This window comes from Ictidomys tridecemlineatus, chromosome 4 (assembly GCF_052094955.1).
Source record: "Ictidomys tridecemlineatus isolate mIctTri1 chromosome 4, mIctTri1.hap1, whole genome shotgun sequence".
Classification (NCBI taxonomy): domain Eukaryota; kingdom Metazoa; phylum Chordata; class Mammalia; order Rodentia; family Sciuridae; genus Ictidomys; species Ictidomys tridecemlineatus.
Genome location: NC_135480.1, coordinates 162,053,896 through 162,073,545, shown reverse-complemented (window position 1 = coordinate 162,073,545; position 19,650 = coordinate 162,053,896). Strand labels below are relative to the sequence as shown.

Sequence of the window (19,650 nt, the reverse complement as noted above, 5' to 3'; positions counted from 1 at the left end):
ATCTGTGAATGGCCTAAACATGGCTATACAAAATGAATGTATAAATTATACAAAATAATGTGTTATTGAAAGAACAAACATTATTCACTTGGAATAATCAGAGATAAGGTATTCCCAAGTCACAAAATACTTTTAAAGAAATAAGTGGTAGACTGGAGTTGTAATCAGTGGTAGAGCGCTTGCCTAGCATGTGTGAGACCCTGGGTTCGATTCTCAGCACCAATAACTAATAAAGATATTTTTAAAAAGGAAGAATTGTTATCATTTTCTAATATACATTACTAGTTGACAAGGGCTAACAAGTACTGCCAATACAGTGTATAAACTGTACCAATGTGATAGTACGAATTCTTAGGGGAAACCTTTCTTAAAATAAGTCAAAAATTTTTACTACAATTGTGAATTATAAAATACTTTGTTAATTTCTCCATAAAAAAAGAGCAATGGTAAATTTAAGTAGAGCCCCTAAACTTAAATACAGCAAAGGACTATAAATTCAAAATCATGGGGTTTAAATTAGCATGATCTTACTGCACATTCTAAAGGAAAGAAAAACAAGTTGGTCAATATTAACCCATAACACGGAATTTATAAACTTTTTTTCTGAAAGCTTAAATTGTCAACTGATCAAACACGGAAGAAGGAGTACCTGGTTGATGGAATGAGGTTGAGAATTCCATTGAGAACATAGCTAAACTCTGCATGATCCTGAGCAACAAGTGCCACCAGACCCTCGCAGCAGGCTGTTCGAACCACCACACTGTCACTGCAGCACTTCTCCCACAGCAAGTTCAAAGAAGGGGTCTGAAATCAAACCAGTGATTAAAGACACACTGATGAACAGCAAACACACACACCATCATTCATCAATGCGTAATTTGTTCACAGTAGGCTAGCTTTCCTGTACCAACAGCATGCTGTTGTCACTCTGTTGCAAGAATAAACTAAAGTCGATTTTCTGAGAGAGCAAATGGATGTGTTTTGATATAGAAACTCTCTCACACCTGGTATCTGGACTGCAAAATAAGTCTAGCTGCAGGCAGAAGTATAATCTAACATCAGGCACACAACCCAGCAAAGGCTTGACTCGAGCCCAGGTTCTAACAGGGCATTTTAATCAAACACCAACAGCATCAGCCTATCAGTTAGCCTAAGTTGAACTCCAAATATTACATATGCTTCAAGCCTTAAGTGGTAATAACATTTTCAGAAAATGTTCCTGCTCTTCGACCACCTCTATAACTTGCCTGTGCCCTACCACTTTCCACAATTTGTCTAATGTGGGCCTAGAAAGGAGAGAAGAGTAGGACAATGCACCAGCTGCTCATCCCATCACTACCAACAATGCCCAAGAAGAAGATTAAATTTTCTCCCTTCACACAGCAAATTCATCTTTGATAGAAAAGCACTGGAAAGGCACCTAAGTAATCATAAAGTCTTATTTTGAAAACCTCTATAAAAGCAGGATGCTGCTTTTACAACTTTCTCAGGAACTCATGATTCCTAAAGAGGATTCACTGATAAAAGTAAACCTTTATTTGAAAGTATCATGGGCCAGGTCAGAGATGGATTTTCACATGGTTTTGTTTATTTATTAAAGAAAAAAAAAGAACTCAAAATGAAGCTATTTTTCCTTCCTCTTGAAACAATCTTTTAGGGAAATATATCATTTTGGGGTAAAAAATGAAGATTGCAACTTCCAAACAGAATGGAATCCAACAAATATATTGTGCCCATTTTCCCTGCATGGCTGTCTGAGAGCCTCTTCAGTCTTCAGATCCCAGTATTAAAAGAACAATAGAGTTAAAAATCAGTCACTGCAGGAAGGAAATGTTTATATTCCGTTTCTCCTTTTATTCAGAAGAAAATCCCATTCACCTGTATGGACAATATCAAAGGGCTCTAAGTGTCATTACTCCATTACTATTACTAAGGCCAGAAAGAGAAAATAAATGGGTAAGTAAACTGTTGCCTCAGGTAATACTGTGTTCTCATTCATTTATTAGTAGAAGAGGAAACATTTAGTTACAGGGATTTGACATTCAATAAATCCTGGCAGTTTAAGTAAAACCACTAGATCTTCTCAAAGTACATAATGTGATTATAGGCAGGATTAGGATCAGGGTTCTCAGAAAACCTAATTTATATGAGTACATACAAATGCCAGATAAATGCCAATTAGCGAAGCGTGCCCCTACACTTACTTCCACATGTCAGCAGAAGCTGTAAAGAAATATAACTTAAAGAAGCTGACCAAAAAGAATGCAGAGAAAAAGCAATTAATTTATTTCTATTGTGAAAAACAATCTTATTTCCATCACCCATGTTCTCTGCAGAGTGCACCCAGCACACCTCTTGTAAGCAGAGATTCCTAACCAGCACATCAAGATACACTACACTGACCAACCAAGGCCCAAGTGCTGTGTCCCAGTATCTCAATCTGTGCTTCAGCTGTGGGCACTCACCTGCCCTGTGTATGGAATGGAAGCTTTCCTCCCAGTCCCACTGTCAAGGCATGACCTTTCCAACTTTGGACTAATATGTGGGGCTGACCTGAAGCATGAAAAATCTCTTACACCCAAACAAGACCACTATGTTCATTTTCTCTATTTGCCAAAAATACTTCCTCAGAAGAAACTTTCTCTAAAGTGTGGCTTTCCTCATTCCACCCCACCACCCTTCACCCTCTCCACAAGCACTCTTAGAGTCTGTTGTAATAAATTTAAAAATTTTAAAGAATGCTATAGAGTAAAAACACAGCCAATCAAAAAAAAAAAAGAAAGAAAGAAAAAAAAGAAAAAGAAAAATACAAAACAGGCAATAAAGTTCTCACCATTCAAAATCATCTCCTTGGGGACCTGAACTATAAGGGAAACAAGACCAGTGCATTTGTGATCCAGCTTGTGGAAATATCACAATAGAATTAAAGCACAAAGTTAAAGACAGACCTGGGTGGTGGATTGGTGAATCTTTCCTGAAAAGCCATTTTCCTTTAGGACTGCAGCAATAAGATGACCCACAGCCTAGAAAACAAACAAGATTAATGAATACATTCTCTCAGAAATTCTTTGCAAATAATGCACCTGAAGGTACCAGATATCAATACTAGTTGATGAGTGTATAATGCATATGCCAAGGAGCCAACTGGTAATAAACAAAGTTCCCCTTCATTGAATGTTGCAATACCGAAGGCACTGAATTAAGCACTCTACAGACAAAACTTCTATTCTTCAGAACCACCCTAAAGGTAGGCATTTTATCCCAGATTACCAATAAGCAAACTACAATTCATATTAAAAATGATGGCCAGATTTTCAATTCAAATTGCTGTCATGTAGTGATACAATGTATTTTCAGATTGCTTAATTCACTAAATCATGAGACAAATGAGAAACCCTCACAATTTTTAAAATTATCTCTGCATCTAAATGAAATTCATCATATTTCATCATACCTTTAGTGAAGATGGAGAAAAAATTCATCCCTGTCTTTACAACTATAGTCCATCCAGACCTGAACCAATAGATCTCCCCTTTCTCACTGCCATTCTCCCTCTTCTAGGCCTATTATTTTTTATTTCATTATCATTTTATCATAGGTTCCAGCCCTTTAATAAAAATCCAGTCTCATAAATCTCTCTAAAATTTTCCCATATCCTGCTTTAGTCAAAGAGCCCCACGTTAAATTCATGATTCTTACAGAGGCGTTGATTACATAAACACATAAATATTGTTACCTCCTACCACCTCATCTTCATACCCCCAGTATGGGATCCAGTATGCTGGCAACAATCATAGTCATTCTGAGAAGGTTGAGGAAATCTTTACTGAAGCAACTGTCATCCTATACTTGGGGCAATGTATAATATAGCTGAAAACAGCTGTCAGTCTTGTAAAGTTTCCAGAGAAGTTCAAATAAAACACAACACCCACTCCCTTCGTGTGTGTGTGTGTGTGTGTGTGTGTGTGTGTGTGTGTGTGTTTCAAACACAGGAACTCATTTAAGACCTCAATGCTTAAGGGGCTCAGTTTTATAAAACTTGTCACTCAATTTACATGAATTTTAAGTTTAGTTCAATTTACTCTTACCTCCTAGCAAAAGGTTAATACCAAGAACTGAGGACCAGTGAATAGTTTTAGATTCTGTTTCACAAAGTATACCATATTTCATTGAATGTATCTGGCCATCAGCTGTGAGATAAACCATTCTTTTATATAGCGCAAAAAGAAAAACAGTGCCAATTAATCTATAATATACAATGCTTCTTATAATTTAGAATTTTGATTTTATATTAATGAAAGAGCTCTTTGAGACTCATTTAGAAAACCATGGCCAAGTTCAAAACTGTGCAGGCAGCACCAACTGTATCTCAACTGCTGCCATCAATGACTATATGCCATCCAATTTCAAAGATGCTAAAATGCAAAAAAATGTGTGTGAATCAATGAAATATGGTGCGAACACTGAGCAGTGGTTACAAAAGAATAGTAAAAAGAACTTAACTCACAGAGGACAGGGCACAATTATAAGAGCCTAATAAAACCAATGAAATGCAACAGAGGGAAAAAAAAGCTATAGTTCAATATTAGAAAAAGGACTAAAAGAAAATAAGCCTAATTCTATATATCCCCCACTTCTACCAGATTCAATTTCTCTAATGTATTTTTGAAGTCATCTTCTAACAAATCAGAGATAGAGCCTAAATTGATTTGAAAACACAAAAGGCAAGGATAATTCAGTTGACATTGTTACTTAAATCTTCCACAACAGAATTTAAACAGACATTCTATGCTATACAATACACATACGCTTTTCACTTAATTTAAAAGTAACAGGCATTTTCTTGATTTTCTATCAAGGAACCCCTAGCACAGAAAAATAAACTTTGTGGACAGGATCCTCGAAGCCTCCGTTGTCTTCTTCATGGCAAGAACCTGTGCTGTACAGAGCAGGATATGACTCCAACCCAGTCAGGTAGAAGGGAATCTTGCATAAGGAGTGTCCTACTCCTCATGGAAGGGTTCCCCACTACCCAGCTAAGTCAATTCCCACAGCGGGCCTCTCCGAAGTGAGCTGTTGAAAGGATCCAAGATGCTGCTCTGGCCATGGGTAAGTCTTCAGGCTGGCTTTTTAGCTTTATTCTCCCAGGAAAAGACAACAAGCATTTTAGAACCTTGATTAACCAGAGTGCATCTAGTTAGCCTTCTTTCTTTTAGCTATTCATCTTCATTACAGAAAAACTCTCTAAAATGAATTACCACAGTCTTCTGCCTCAATAGTTGGAACAAATTTTAAATCCAGGCTTTTTAAATTATTGAATGGCATTATTATAAAAATCTATTATTCTTAATAGTTGCAGAGAGATAAAATATATGTATTTTAAATATTAATCCTTATATTCTTTGGATATATAACCATTTTACCTCTGCTCCCAATAATTAATTATAGACATAAAAAATCCATACATACATATTCAGGAGCCTACTAGTTAATCAAGGTTTTTATTATCTCTAAGAAGAGAAGTATGATATAAATAAAAGCTGAGATTGGTCAATTTTAGATATTTGAAATTTCAAATATACTTTTTCAAATAAACACATATAAAAGTTATTTAGTAAAATATTCTCTATATGTAGAACAAAATATTAAATGTTAAATATTAATATTATTTAAAATATTAAATGTTAAAATAACAAAGTTCAATTAACCATCCAGCAAAAAAGGTCACTTGTGACCATGAAAAATAAATAGATAAAATTACCTGTGATTGGATAAGAGAATTTGGAAAATCAAACCTTTTTCTGATATCCTCTGACATTTTTGCCTCTCTTACATGTATGTATACAGGCTCTGTAACCAAAGCAAAAAAATAATTATTAGTCCTCCAATTGGATTGGAGTTCAAACCAATTATTCCCCAAATAACATGAATGAAATTCATGTAATTCATTCCAAAGACAGCAATGGTAATAAAGCTCTGCAGAGTAACCCTTGACACAACATTCCTGACTGACCACTTCAGCACTCAACAGCACAACTGATAAAGCCCAGCAGCTCTTGGTCATTATTAGAGTTAATCCTGAAACAGATGAATTCACACCATGACCACCCCCCAAAAAAATCCAAAAGTTCACCCCACATTTGAACTAGAATGTAATCCTTTTATGGCTCAAAACATATAAGGGAGAGTCAGACAGTCAGAGAACTGTTTACAGGGTGCCTCACTTAGGCACAAGCTTTCATTTAAGCACTAATCCAACTGCTAATGACAAGTGTGACGCTTAGGTGAATTTTCTCACACATCAAAAGAACAATCAAGACAGAATTTTTATTCTTAATCAAGAAAGATTTTTTTATTCTTAACTGAGATATATAGTTGAAGGAAGGAGAGTTAATTAAGCCAGAATTTTGTGTGGAAAGCCAGGTTCCTATCTGAGTCTTTTTGTGTCTGTCAGAGGTGGTAAGAATATGGTCCAAATAAATCCATTAGGTTACTTCTGCAAGCATGCACTTTTAGCTTCTCTTGTCACTGAGGATCAAATATCCCTTTGTGAGCTGGCCTCAGCTCCTTTGCTTATGTGTATAAACCTCAGATGATAGTAAATTTTATATGTACCAGAGCTATTCAAGCAATAGTATTTGAACCACTAGCCTTTTAAATAAAATTCTGCTCTACAGCTAATGTGCAAAAAAAAAAAAAAGATGAAGCATACAGTGAGCACCAATTTTTAATACTTATATTACACATCTTCCTACTGGGCTCTAAAAAAAAAATGCAATGATGGAGGAGGGCAGATGATGAAAGGAAAGCAAAGAACTAATAAGGAGACTTCCTAAAGAACCCAATTTATCCAGTCTCCATGCAGCACCACAACCAACAAATTACACTACTTTGAAAAATATGGTGGTTTAGATTGCTATTTACTATAACATAATTAAAAAGTAGAATTTTCCTGGGATGATGATACATACCTATAATCCCAGCAGTTCAGGAGGCTGAGGCAGAAGGATCATGAGTTCAAAGCCAGTCTCAGTAACTTAGCAAAGCTCTAAGCAACATAGCAAGACCCTGTCTCTAAATAAAATATAAAAGGGGCTGAGGATGTAGCTCGGTGGGTAAGCACTCCGGGTTAATTCCCCAGTCCCAACATAAATAAATAGGGGCTGGGGATGTGGCTCAAGTGGTATCGAGCTCGCCTGGCATGTGTGCGGCCCGGGTTCGATCCTAAGCACCACATACAAACAAAGATGTTGTGTCTGCTGAAAACTAAAAAATAAATATTAAAAAAAAAAAGAATTCTGCTGGGGCACAGATTCACAACTTAAAGATTCATTCATTCATTTAACAGATACTTACTGGATGCCTATTGTCTATCCAGGCACTGTTCTAGGTGCCAGGGCTATTTTTTAAAAATAGACAAAAGTCTCTATGTTCATAGAGTTTATAGTCCAGTAGAATGAGGCAAACAATTTTTAAAAAGGCATAAAATGCTTAACATATTAGGTGATAAGTGCTGAGGAGAAAAAGACAGGCAGTAAAGCAGAGTAAAGGGAATGAGAGATTGGGAAGGGCACACTTTCGAGTTTAAATAGGGTGGCCAGGAAAGGTTGGCATTTGAACAGGACTTAAAGGAGAAAGGGGAGTTAGCCTAACTGATACAACAGACATCTGGGGCCACAGTACACAGGTAGCTAAAAAAAGTGCTGAAGACCTGTCTTAGGAAGAGCAAGGAGATGGGCATGAAGCAGAGTGAAACTGTTCGCAGTTCGGTTCATTTTCTCCCAGCTCTCCTCTCACAATTTCCTTCACCACCATTCTGTTAATCCAGTCAGTCACAAAATCAGCTGCCTTCTTCCTAACACGACAGGGTCCACTTTTCCTCTGCACTCTTTACTCCAGACTCATCATCTTCGTTGTTCATGCCAAGCATACTGCAGTAACTGCTTAGTCTTGGGGCTTTCCATGCTTGAGTTCATCCCACACATCGCTGTCAAATTAATTGTCCTGAAATGCTATTTCCACCACCACATCATTTCCCTGTGAAGAATTCATAGTGAGTTTTCAATTGCCTGTCAGATTAAATGCAAATTCTGATGCCCAGCTTTTAAGCACTCTACCAACAGTCACCAATTCAGCTTCATTTTCACTGCTGTAATTCCAATCTAGCTAAAACAGTTTTCAAAATGGATCCCACATGCATCAAATCTGCTCATTCCTAAAGGATTTTATTTATACACTTCTCTACCAAACAGAATGTCCTTCTCTATGTGCCCCAACTATTTAAAGACTTAACATAGCACATCTTTGTTAAGCCTCCTTCCCCAATCAGCCACATCAAACAGTAATCACCAGCTTTGCTATTATTGCATTTGGTCTGGCTCAAAACTTTCTGTGACTATTTACATTGGAATTGGAAATCTCTTTCTGTAAAGGAACATACAGCAACTACTCAGATATGCTATTATAGTACAAAAACAGCTATAGATAATACTTATGGGTATAACCATGGCTGTGTTCTGATAATTTTTTTTTATAAAAGCAGATGTTAGGTGGCCATAGTTTGTTAATTCCTGGTTTACATGATGACTATTTCAAAATTAATTTATAAAATTTCTTGATATAATTGCTAAAATTAACATCCAAATTTTGCTCTGTGCCTCCAGGAAGCTAATGTAAATACATAAAGTAAACGATGTACCTCTTTTATTATTTAAAAGATGGAAATGTACTCTTTATCAAAGAAAAACAACTTTTTCATGCCCTTAAACTTGGAAAGAACTTTCTCACATTGGGATTTATATATGAAATACAAAATGATATTAGACAATATTCTCAATACCATAAGCAAAAGGAAGTTTTATATTACCTCTTTTAAAAACAAATCCCAGATAAAGCCTCAGGTATAATGTAACATGTAATTCAGCAAGAGAGTCTCAGCTAATGGGGTTCAAGTACAGAGTTTTCAGATGATCTAATCTAGCTTAATAGAAGGTAGACTTTAGAGTACCCAGAGAAGTAGATGGCTATCAATGTGTCACAGAATGGGCTTAGTCAAATGGCAATAGCGATAAAGCAACAGAAGAAAATGTGGGGCTGTACTCTCAGATTCAAGCCAAGAACACTAGAATTCCTATATGGCTTTAGGGACCAGATGAACAACTGTTTAGGCTAATAGCTTATCTTAGCAGAGAAGAAGCTGAGCCATCCAAAAAGATGACCTTGTCTTTAGGAAGTGGGCCACCGTGGTTAAAGAGTACTGTTTTTATCAAAATTACCTAAGGATAAATGTCAAATACCTAAGCTTACAAAAGACAGCCCTAATTTCAGCTTGACACTTTAGAGAATGAATACATTTTTAAATCTATAGTAACTTTATCTTTCCTAACAAATGGCCATTAAGCATTCTCAAAACCACTACCCAAGCTACAATATGATTTGATACCATCCTTGATTTGCTATCCTTGGGCTACAAATTGCAAGTGTCTTTCATCTGCAGGAGACTTATATTTCAAGGTTAATCACAACCATGTGGCCTTTCAAGGTATAAAAACATCATATTCTCTTAGGGAATTTCAAAAGAGAATACACATGCTTGCCTTAGCATTGGCAGTGAAGCATGTGTCCTACTTTAATTTTAATCTCAACTTCCTTTGGGCATTTTACACATTAAAGAAAAACTATTTATATATTACCTCTTATCATAGCATTCTTACTAAAAGGAAACCAGTCACAATATGATCCATAAATCACATTCCACAAAAGCAGTGTTTGATTTTAAAAGATTTATCTCCAACCTGTCATTATGCCTTTTTTTTTTTTTTTGGTCCATTTAAATCTAAATCTAACTCAGAAAGAGAATTTTTAATGAGTCCTTTAAACTCCCCATGAATCAAAGCATTTGTTTAATATAAGCAATTATCATATTATCTGCCAAGGTGTTTTAGCCCCATAAGAATACTTCCAAGAAAATAAATCTATCAATTGCACTCCAGCAGTAAGAAAAGAGCAACACACAGATAAAGCACTGTGGGTTTTCAAAATTCCTCCTCAGTTTCTCTCGGAGATGAAGATATACATGACATATCACATCAAACTTCAAATGAAGGGCACAATCTGAAAAACAAGAGAAAATCTATCTAATTGTATTCATAAGGGCTCTGGAAACCCAGCAAAGGGAGTAATTGATTATACAGGATGGCTGAAAGATGGGGAGAGTCTGAAGATCAAACAGAAAAACATTTGAGCATTTCTGACTACCAAATTTCCACATGGAAAGGACTCAAGGGCAGTGATTTATGTAGAAGTCAGGGCTGTGCAAAGTACATTCTTTTTTGCTTGTTCAGTTTGGTTTGGTTTGGGTTTTTAGAATTGGGATTAAACTCAGGAGCACTTTACATCTGAGGTATATCCCCAGTCCTTTTTATTTTTTATTTAGAGATAGGGTTCACTAAGTTGCTGAGGCTAGCCTTAAACTTCCAATCCTTCTGCCTCAGCCTCCTGAGTCACTGGAATTATAGGTGTGGACCACCATGCCTGGCCACAAAGTACACTCTTAAAGTTGATTTATATGAGCAATGTCATCAGCAAATGGTTAGAAATGTATGCTTCACATTAACCAGAACTTATTTTTCAGAGACACAACATCTGGGGCTTCTTTTCTTTTAATTATTTTTTTGTTTTGTTTTGTTTTGGTTTTTTGTTTTTGGTACCAAGGATTGAACCCAGGGACACTTAACCACTCCACTGAGCCACATCCTCAGCCCTTTTTATATTTTATTTAGAAACAGGATCTCACTAAGTTCCTTAGAGCCTCGGTGAGTTGCTGAGGCTGGCTTTGAACTCATGATCCTCTTGCCTCAGCCTCCCAACCTGCTTGGATTACAGGTGTGTGCTACTGCGACCAACAGGGCTTATTTTCTTTATAACATTTTCTAACATTTTATCACCAACTGCAATTTATTGGTTATGGTGTTTACTTAGTTCCTCTCACAACTTAAGCTACTCAAGAATCAATCTGACAGTTTTAAACACAAAGTGTGGCTCCCCTTTATTCTCAGGGGAATGAACCCCCAGTGGATGTCCGAAACCACAGATAAGCACTGAACTGTACACACAAGCACTGTGATACTGCAACATTTAATCTGATAACTGAAATGGATACTATGTAACTAAAGAGCCTAGAGTACACAACTTGGAAAAGCTGGACAAAGGGATGACTCACAAGCAGGCTGAACAGAGTAGAACTGCATGAGATTTTATCACATTAGTCAGAGTGTTGTGCAATTAAAATTCACCAATTTTTTATTTCTGAAATTTTCCATTTAATATTTTAGAACACAGGTGACTAAGAGGAAATGAAATCACAGATAGGTTAACTGAAGTTAAGAGAAACTACTGTATTTTGAACTTTTTTTCTTTTTATGACTTTTATTTGGATGGTGCAGAGAAAGCTAATGAGTACTATCAATAAATTTGAACTGAATTAGGAATACAGCTCAGTGATAGAGAGCTTGGTCTAGCATGCACAAAGCCCTGAGTTTGATTCCCAACACTACAAGTGATAATAATAATATGTGATAATAATAATAATAATAATATCAACAACAACAAAATATAGATGAATTTTATAAAGTTATCAAGACTATGAATCAGGACATATTCTATCAGGGTTCTTTTCTAATTGACTGACCCTGCCCCTCAAACACAGGGAGTGGGGGTGGAATATCTACCTATACTTTGCAAATACCTATTCTGCTCTGCTATCCAATATTTATATCTTCCTTAATCTTCTACCTCCTTAGCCTCTCATCTTCTCCTTACTAGTCCCAAGTATTTTTGTACATCCTCCCCAAGATCCGGCAATGGTTCTGTTTCACACCCAGTATTAAATTTAAAATAAAAAATTTAAAATAAAATTTTACTAAGAATTCAAGCTTAGCCTCAATTCTTACCTCAAAAGCTACATAATCTAGTTGCAGTTAACATTTCCAAACAAACAGGATGAGACACTTGGAACCCATTTAACTACATCAGTCATAAAAAAAGGAAAGATCATGGAAAAGTCTCAATGCAAAGTTTTTAACTTTCCATAAAGAGCAAGTACAACTAAACAGGAATTTTTAATCTTATAGTCTCAAAAAGACCACTAAATCATATTTAAACTAAGAGTAGAAAATGCATTTATTTTAGTAATTTCAAAATCAAGCTGAAGCAGAGGGCAACTAAATGGTGTGACAGAGCCACTTGATCAATATTGTAATCAGAGAAGGCAGAAATCATACAATGTGGAAGAGACGACTACCCATCCTCCAATATATATTCTCTGCTTTGACCCACTTTTTCCCATTATCCCAGATGTGGAACACCTATAAAAACTTATGTATTACATATTTTGTAATGTTTTTCTGGTATGTATTATACAATGTATAATAATTATAATATACTAGTATTAACTAATATGATAATAGGTAAGCTTTAGATTATAATTTCCATCCTATTTTAATGCATCTGCATCAATTTCCCTGAAATACTCTCAGAATTGAGAACTTGGTGCTAATGGGTTAATAAAATGTAACCTGACTAACTCTGTTACATTTCCTAGCCTCAAGTATGATTAGGTATAATCAAGCGATCAGGTTCTCTCCAGTGAAGTTTGAGCAGAAGTGATATACTATTTCCAGACTGAAGCCTGCCTCCTGCTTCCTCCATACTTTCTTCCCAACCACAACCAGGTTTTGGAAACAGTGGAGATTAAACTGTGCAGGTGAAGATAATGTCCCTAAGACACTTTTTTTTTTTTAACTCAGTCACAAGATAGAAGGAACCTAGATCCCTGAATGACAGATTAGTGCAGAGCTGCATTCATAGAACTCCAAGTATCACATGAGGAAGAAAGAAATTTCTGCCTTGTTTAAATCACTTGTATTTTAGGATCACCTAATGGAAGCAGCTAGTACTTCCTTAATTATTACAATGGACTTGGTGTCATCTCCCTCCCATACTTTCTTTCACTGGAGAAATGAAGAAACTGAATGTCAGAAAGGTTGAAGCAAACTGCCAAAAAGAAAAACAAGTCATGGAAGATTTCAGGTAAAAAGAGATTTCGTGACTTCAGCCCACTGGTTTTTTCCACTTGACCATCAGTAACATGAAGCACCAGCATGTTCCACATCACTGCATCATGTCCCCAAAATTTTAAGACCTATCATTCAAGTACTGAGCAAAATTCAAGCAACTATGAATTCTGATGATCTCACCATTCCCAATTTACTAAAAGCACATCCTATTACAATCAAACTTCTGCCTTTACAATTTAGTTCCTTCTCAGCTAATATCACATGCTACTTACTCACAGATTTTGAAATGGGAGTCTAAAATAAGATCAAAGGCAGGAAATTCCAAGTTAGATCTGATTGCTGTCCAGGAGAACAAGACATTAAAGTAAAAAATAAAACCACCAACTAGAATAATGCCTGACTTGTTACAATATTTTCTCCCAATAATTCTTAAATAATTTTAAAGTACTCTATGTGCGTATATTTATATGCTAACATATAAGAAGACACAGATAAAAATGTGTTATTTTTTAAATACAAGGACTTATTTATCTCTAGAATTTTTATCTAAGTCCTCAAAAAGGTCTTCAAAGTTGACTCTTTTTTGATTTTGCAATATTATAATTTTTAGATGATTTTGCTCCATCAAAAGAATAATTACTGGGGCTGGGGTTGTGGCTCAGTGTTAGAGTACTTGCCCTGCATGTTTGAGGCACTGAGTTCAATCCTCAGCACCACATTAAAATAATAAATTAAATAAATGTATTGTGTCCATCTATAACTTAAAAAAATTAAATGATTACTCAAATTGCTCTGCATAAAACATGTTTTAGATCTACATTCATATAAAATTATAGTATATTCACAATAAAATAGATACCCAGTAAATTTAAAGATCTTGACCAATAAATAATATCTAGATCGAATAGCAAAATCTCCATATTCATAATCAAACACTCTTCCTCCTCCTCTTCCTCTTCCTCCTCCTCCTTCTCTTCTTCTTTTAAGATGGGGGTCTACTATGTTGCTCAAACTGGTCACAAACTCCTGGGTTCAAGTAAACCTCCTGCCTTGGCCTCAGGGTAGCTGGAACTACATACATGTGCCTTTTTTATGCCCAGCATGATTTTTAATTTTAATAAAGTTACCAAAATATTCAGATTTAATACATTGTTTAGAAATAAGGGAAACAACTTTCTGACACCTAATTAATGCAAGCATTGAAATCCAACACTAAAGGATACCATAAAATGTGTAGCAAGAAAGTAAGAAAAAATTTTAAGTAATAAAATATTAACTATTTTGTTAGCCATTTTTATCAATGCTTTACTTATTTTTCCTTCCCTATTGTACCTCCCCCACCACAGTGAAATGCAGGGACAGTCTCTAATTTTTAACCACTATAACCCCAACCTCTAATGAGCACCTTCTCGATAGTCACTGAATAAATGCAAATTGTGACCCAAGATTTAGGATTTCATGTTGGATTAAACAGCTCGTGTGTGCAAGCACTCCACAAAACACTTTACAGAAGATCTCAGGGGATCTTCCCATAAGGTCCAGGTAGATATAATTAACTTCATTTTCCACATATGGAAATAGTAGCTCAGAGAGGAAGTAACTTGCCTGAGGCTATATAGTGATATTAATAATCAGGATTTATTGAATTTTACCATGCAGCAGGCAGGTACCATGGAAGCTTTTCACATGCATTCTCTCCCCTGACATTCAAAACAACCCCATAACAAGGATACTATTATTATCTTCATTGTCATATAAAAAACTAAGTGAGGCAAGGAGAGGTCAAAATTAATTATGTTATTATGTAATAAACAGAGCATAGATATTAACAGTCACTCTCCAAATCTCACATGCTTAACCAGTTCTCTATAAAATATAGTTGACATAAAGTTTTTGTAAAATTAAGATAATCCATTAAAGCATTTCACTCAAAGACAAGCACATAGCAAACACTTTTAAAACCTTAGTTATTACTATCTAACATCTTGTTTTTGCCATCATATCTTGCTGTACTTAGGAAATCTTTAAAATAACCCACGTTTGTACATACAGTGTCAAATCAAATTCCCAAATCAGCTCATCAGCATACGCAAATAGCTCTGTATTTTTTAAAATACAATTCTAAACACATGTAACTTAGTCTAATGTGTAAAAGTTACATATTAAAGGGATGTTCCATGCCCAGACCACAAAAACAAAAACAAAAATTACCACTCTAACCCTCATCCTTGTAGCAACATAACCAGCAATATATGTCCCACAGTTGCATAAGTTCCTTGAGTTTTATATTTATGTTTCATCACTGACAATTCAGTTTAAGTTCAACGAGCATCTAACAAATAATAAAGACTGGTCACTTTCATTATGGCAATTAGTATCCATGAACGGGGAAATCTGTTTTCTTGCCACTGATATCAATGCTTTCTTATTTTTTTTTCTTTTTCTTTTTCTTTTCTTTTCTGTGATACTGGGAATTTTACTCAGAGGTGCTCTACCACTGAACTACACCCTAGCTTTATTTCATTTTTATTCCAAGACAGTCTCACTAACTTTCCAAAGCTGATCTCAAACTTACCATCATCCTACCTTGGCCTCCCAAGTTTTCCTCCCCGCCCAGCCAATAAGTAAATAAAAAGACAAAGGCAATTATTTGCCCAAAACATTTCTCAAACACTACCACACAGAGATAGTTATACTGACATAAATGAATGCTTGGCTGCAGATAACCCCTCCATATGACAATTCATAACAGCTCAATGAGATGGAGATAACTGCAGGTGGATGAGTTCCTTTGTAGAAACACAGGGTTTGGAATAACAGTGGGATGTTCAGGAAAAGAAAAAAAAATTAATAGTAATGTCCAAAAGCAGAAAGATCAGGAAGCCACTGTTCATTCTTAGTTCCTGCAGCTGCCTCAGAAAATAGGACTTGAATTACAACTGGCCTCACTTTGCAGGAATAGAAAATGTTGAGTATATGGTATGGAAGGGACTAACTGGTGTGGCAGGTTCTGTCTCCAATGTCCCCTACAGCTCTCAGGGGGCAGTAATCTATCCTCAAGATTTGGCAGGCTTCACATTCTGAAGGGGCCAGTGTCCGTCTGGGCAGCAGCTGTACCTGCTCAGATCTCAAGGAAGAAGTGGCTCCAGCAATTGAGTAAGCTGTCTCACCAAGGTGCAGAACTGTCAACTGCACTTTTTAAATCACTTGAGTTTCTGAGTCTTCTTCACCCGTGGCAGGGCCTGGCATGTAATAAGCAGTTAAGAAATGTTTATTGATCACTTCTTTTAGCTAAGACCAAGTGAAGAAATGTTGGTTGAATCACTGTGTTTAACCAAGTATCAAATATATGATACACCAAAAAATGTTAAGATTCTGGATTCTACTGTTTGTTTTTAGATCAATGGTCCAAAACAGAAAGTGAGAAATAGAGAATTAATTTTTTTTACTAAGACTTATACAACAAAGACCAAAACAAATTAATAAGAACCAGAATAGAAAATAAATTTTTGAACAATTTTATTTCCAAATAAATACAAAAACCTTATCATCACATTTAGGGTTGGAAAATAATTAGTTGGTTTTAGACATACCACTTACTCCCGGGTTCTTTCACTTGTTTTTAACTGAGGAAATACCTTTTTTATACAAAAATGAACTTTGGTCAAGTCTAAATCCCAAATCAGCAGAATCTATAGTAGGGAGATTTTATTATACTACTTTCATTTTGGTACATTTTTTTAAAAAATTCAAAGAACACATTCAAAAGCTTGTAAGACTTTCTTCACTGTTTTCAGCTGAATCTAATAGAGATAGAAAATCTGTCTTTGTTACTTGAATACATCATAAGTTGTACATGAACACTTCAGTTGACAGCTATTATTTATCATAACTAGGCTCTTAATCTGCTATGTACTATAACCCTTTAAAAACTCACAGCATCACTTCTGTATATTTCCCATTGGAAGAAAAGGTACTTTAAATATAATTACCCAATGAAGTAACATGTGCTAATCTTCTATTATATAACAAGCATTTTATATGACTTTTTATATTTTTAGAGTACTTAATATTCTAATATTAAGTAACCTACCAGTCATTCTGGACAGATCATTAGTAAATCCCTTCATTTAGCACAGACATACCAAGAAACATATTCAAGAATTAGAAGAGGATCCTGAGATGAAATGCTGATAATTGATAAGAGTATAGTCTAGAGAGTCTTTTAGATATAAGAATTTGCTTAGTTGGTTGGGTTTTGGTGCTACGGATGGAACCCATGACCTCATATATGCTAACCATGCATTCTACCAGTGAGCTACACTCCCAGCTCTGAGAATTCTTTCTTGGTGGTTGTTGTTGTTGATGGTGGTGGTAGTGGTGGTTGTTTGTTTTTATTTTCTTTTTCTTGTGTTGTCAGTACTGCGGATTAAACCCAAGCCTTGAGCGTGCCTACGCAAGCAATCTCTCACTGAATTATATCCCCAACACCCCCTCTTTATTATTTTGCTAAGTTGCACAGTCTGACCTTGAATTGTGATCCTCCTGTCTCATTCCTACAAGCAGCTAAGAATATAGGTATATGCCTTGCACCTGGCCCTATGAATTCTTTTCAAAGACATGAAGTTATATGTAGATCCTCAAGAGAATATCTTTAATTTCACAAAATTTTAAAATTATATATGCAATTGTCATACATACAGGCTTTGCAACATTCTATTGTAAGAAAATGACTGACAGATGAACATCCCCAGTAACTCCATGGACTACCAACTCACAATGAAGCCAAAGTTCAGAGTTATATGTCACACTCAAACTCTGCTTATGCCTTTCAGCCCAAATTCAAGCACTAAATATGAAATTGCTCTTAACCTGGCTTACCTCCAAATACAAAAGTCCTTAAAGATCCAATCAGTTCAGGAACAAAGTCAGAAATAAGGCAGAACTAGAATGGTTCCCAGGGTCACCAGTCTCCCCCAAGCCCCACCCACCATACTCAATTTCATAGGGAACCTCAATACTCTGAAACCAAAGTCTGGGATATGTTAAATGCTGAACCACTCCATAGAAGTGGGCATTCTGAGTACTATTCACTGAGCACCCGATATTAGCGTCTGATATTTCTTGGCTATATCCCAAAAGGAGCTGCACACATTCTCCAAGTTCTACTCACCTTCCATTTTAAAAGTGAAGCAAGAGTACATATAAAAGTCTAAAAAGCAAGCATGCTTCATGCAAAAGGACTCACTGACTAATCTAAAAGGTAAACCAAGGAATATGCAAATTAAATGTTGATTTGTAACTTAAAACAATATTTATAAAAAGTTTATATATGTGTGTGTGTATACATATATATATATATATATATTAGAGAGAGAGAATTTTTTAATATTTATTTTTTTAGTTTTCAGCGGACACAACATCTTTGTATGTGGTGCTGAGGATTGAACCTGGGCCGCACGCATGCCAGGCGAGCACGCTACCGCTTGAGCCACATCCCCAGCCCTTATAAAAAGTTTTAACAATGAAAAAAAAATGTTTATGAAAGAGAAAAAATAAATTTTCATATACAATCATGAACATAATCAAGATATATACATATGTAAAACACACAGGATTAGGGAAAAGACAACATCAATATGCAGAAATGTTAGCAAGGTTATTTCTGAACAATGTGATGGTGGGTGATCACATTCTGTTATATTCCCCCTTACAAGTTCTTCATTTTTTCTCCTACAATGAGTATATATTGCTTTTTCAAATTAAAAAGGAATTATCAATTTTCTTCAAATAACAACTTAAGATGAACTTTTTAGTCTCAATAAAAAATTAGTGATTGCTTTTACTCACTTGAAATCATGGTCTTTTATCATTGTCTAAAGAATCAGTTTTATCGCAGCAACAGGTTTGAAAAAAAAAAGACTCACTTGATCCAATTACTCTGCTTATTAAGAACTATTTAATGAGAAAGTCATACCGTTGAGTTATTAGAAGCTATAATGGTCCTGCAGAGTTCCAAATAAATAAACTAATAGAATTACTTTTGATTCTAAATTGTTTGCCAGGAGATTAATCCATCTGTCCCTGAAAAAAAATTAAGTTTTCCTCTAGTGTGCTCAACTTCCTCCAATCTCATTTCAATCAAGTATGTTGCCTCATTCCAAAGGATGTTTTTAATTGCTTAAACTGAAGTATAAATATTTTATGTTATTTTTACTTTTCTAGTGCACATATAATATCTAGAAAATCAAATTTGAGTCATTAATTGGAAATTCTTAGGGATGTCTTTATATTACATGTTTTGGGATCTTTCAAAGAAAGTTCTTTCTGTTAAGGTGACATATGCACAGACACCTGAACTAAGAAATGAGTATTTTGGATAGAAGGAATACTAAGGGCAATACACTTGAGGTACAAACATGCTTAGCAAAAGTCAAGGACACCAGTGTGGTTGAAGCAAGTAAGTCAGTTGGGCAGAGAGCCTAAGGAGTAAAGCAGGGATCCAGGCCATGTGAGCCCTTGCAGGGGCTCTCCTGTGTGCCATGGGATGTTTCTGAACCACCTGGGAAATGAC

At 35.6% G+C, this 19,650-nt stretch overlaps 1 protein-coding gene across 7 annotated transcripts in view; it reads right to left on the bottom strand.

Moving 5' to 3' along the window:
* Focad (focadhesin) overlaps positions 1 to 19,650 on the bottom strand; it is a 281,898-nt gene that overhangs the window by 253,932 nt on the left and 8,316 nt on the right. For 4 of the 7 annotated variants that reach the window (XM_021733689.3, XM_005335907.5, XM_078047695.1 and 1 more), the window contains 3 exons: positions 5,762 to 5,850; positions 2,949 to 3,023; positions 650 to 804 (listed from right to left, as the gene is read on the bottom strand). In XM_021733689.3, coding sequence (XP_021589364.1) covers positions 650 to 804; positions 2,949 to 3,023; positions 5,762 to 5,818 — 287 coding nt within the window. In that variant the 5' untranslated portion in view covers positions 5,819 to 5,850. Of the gene's footprint in view, positions 1 to 649; positions 805 to 2,948; positions 3,024 to 5,761; positions 5,857 to 7,711; positions 8,038 to 19,650 lie in introns of those variants that run through there. The other 3 variants (XM_078047697.1, XM_078047698.1, XM_078047699.1) reach the window with 3 other exon arrangements.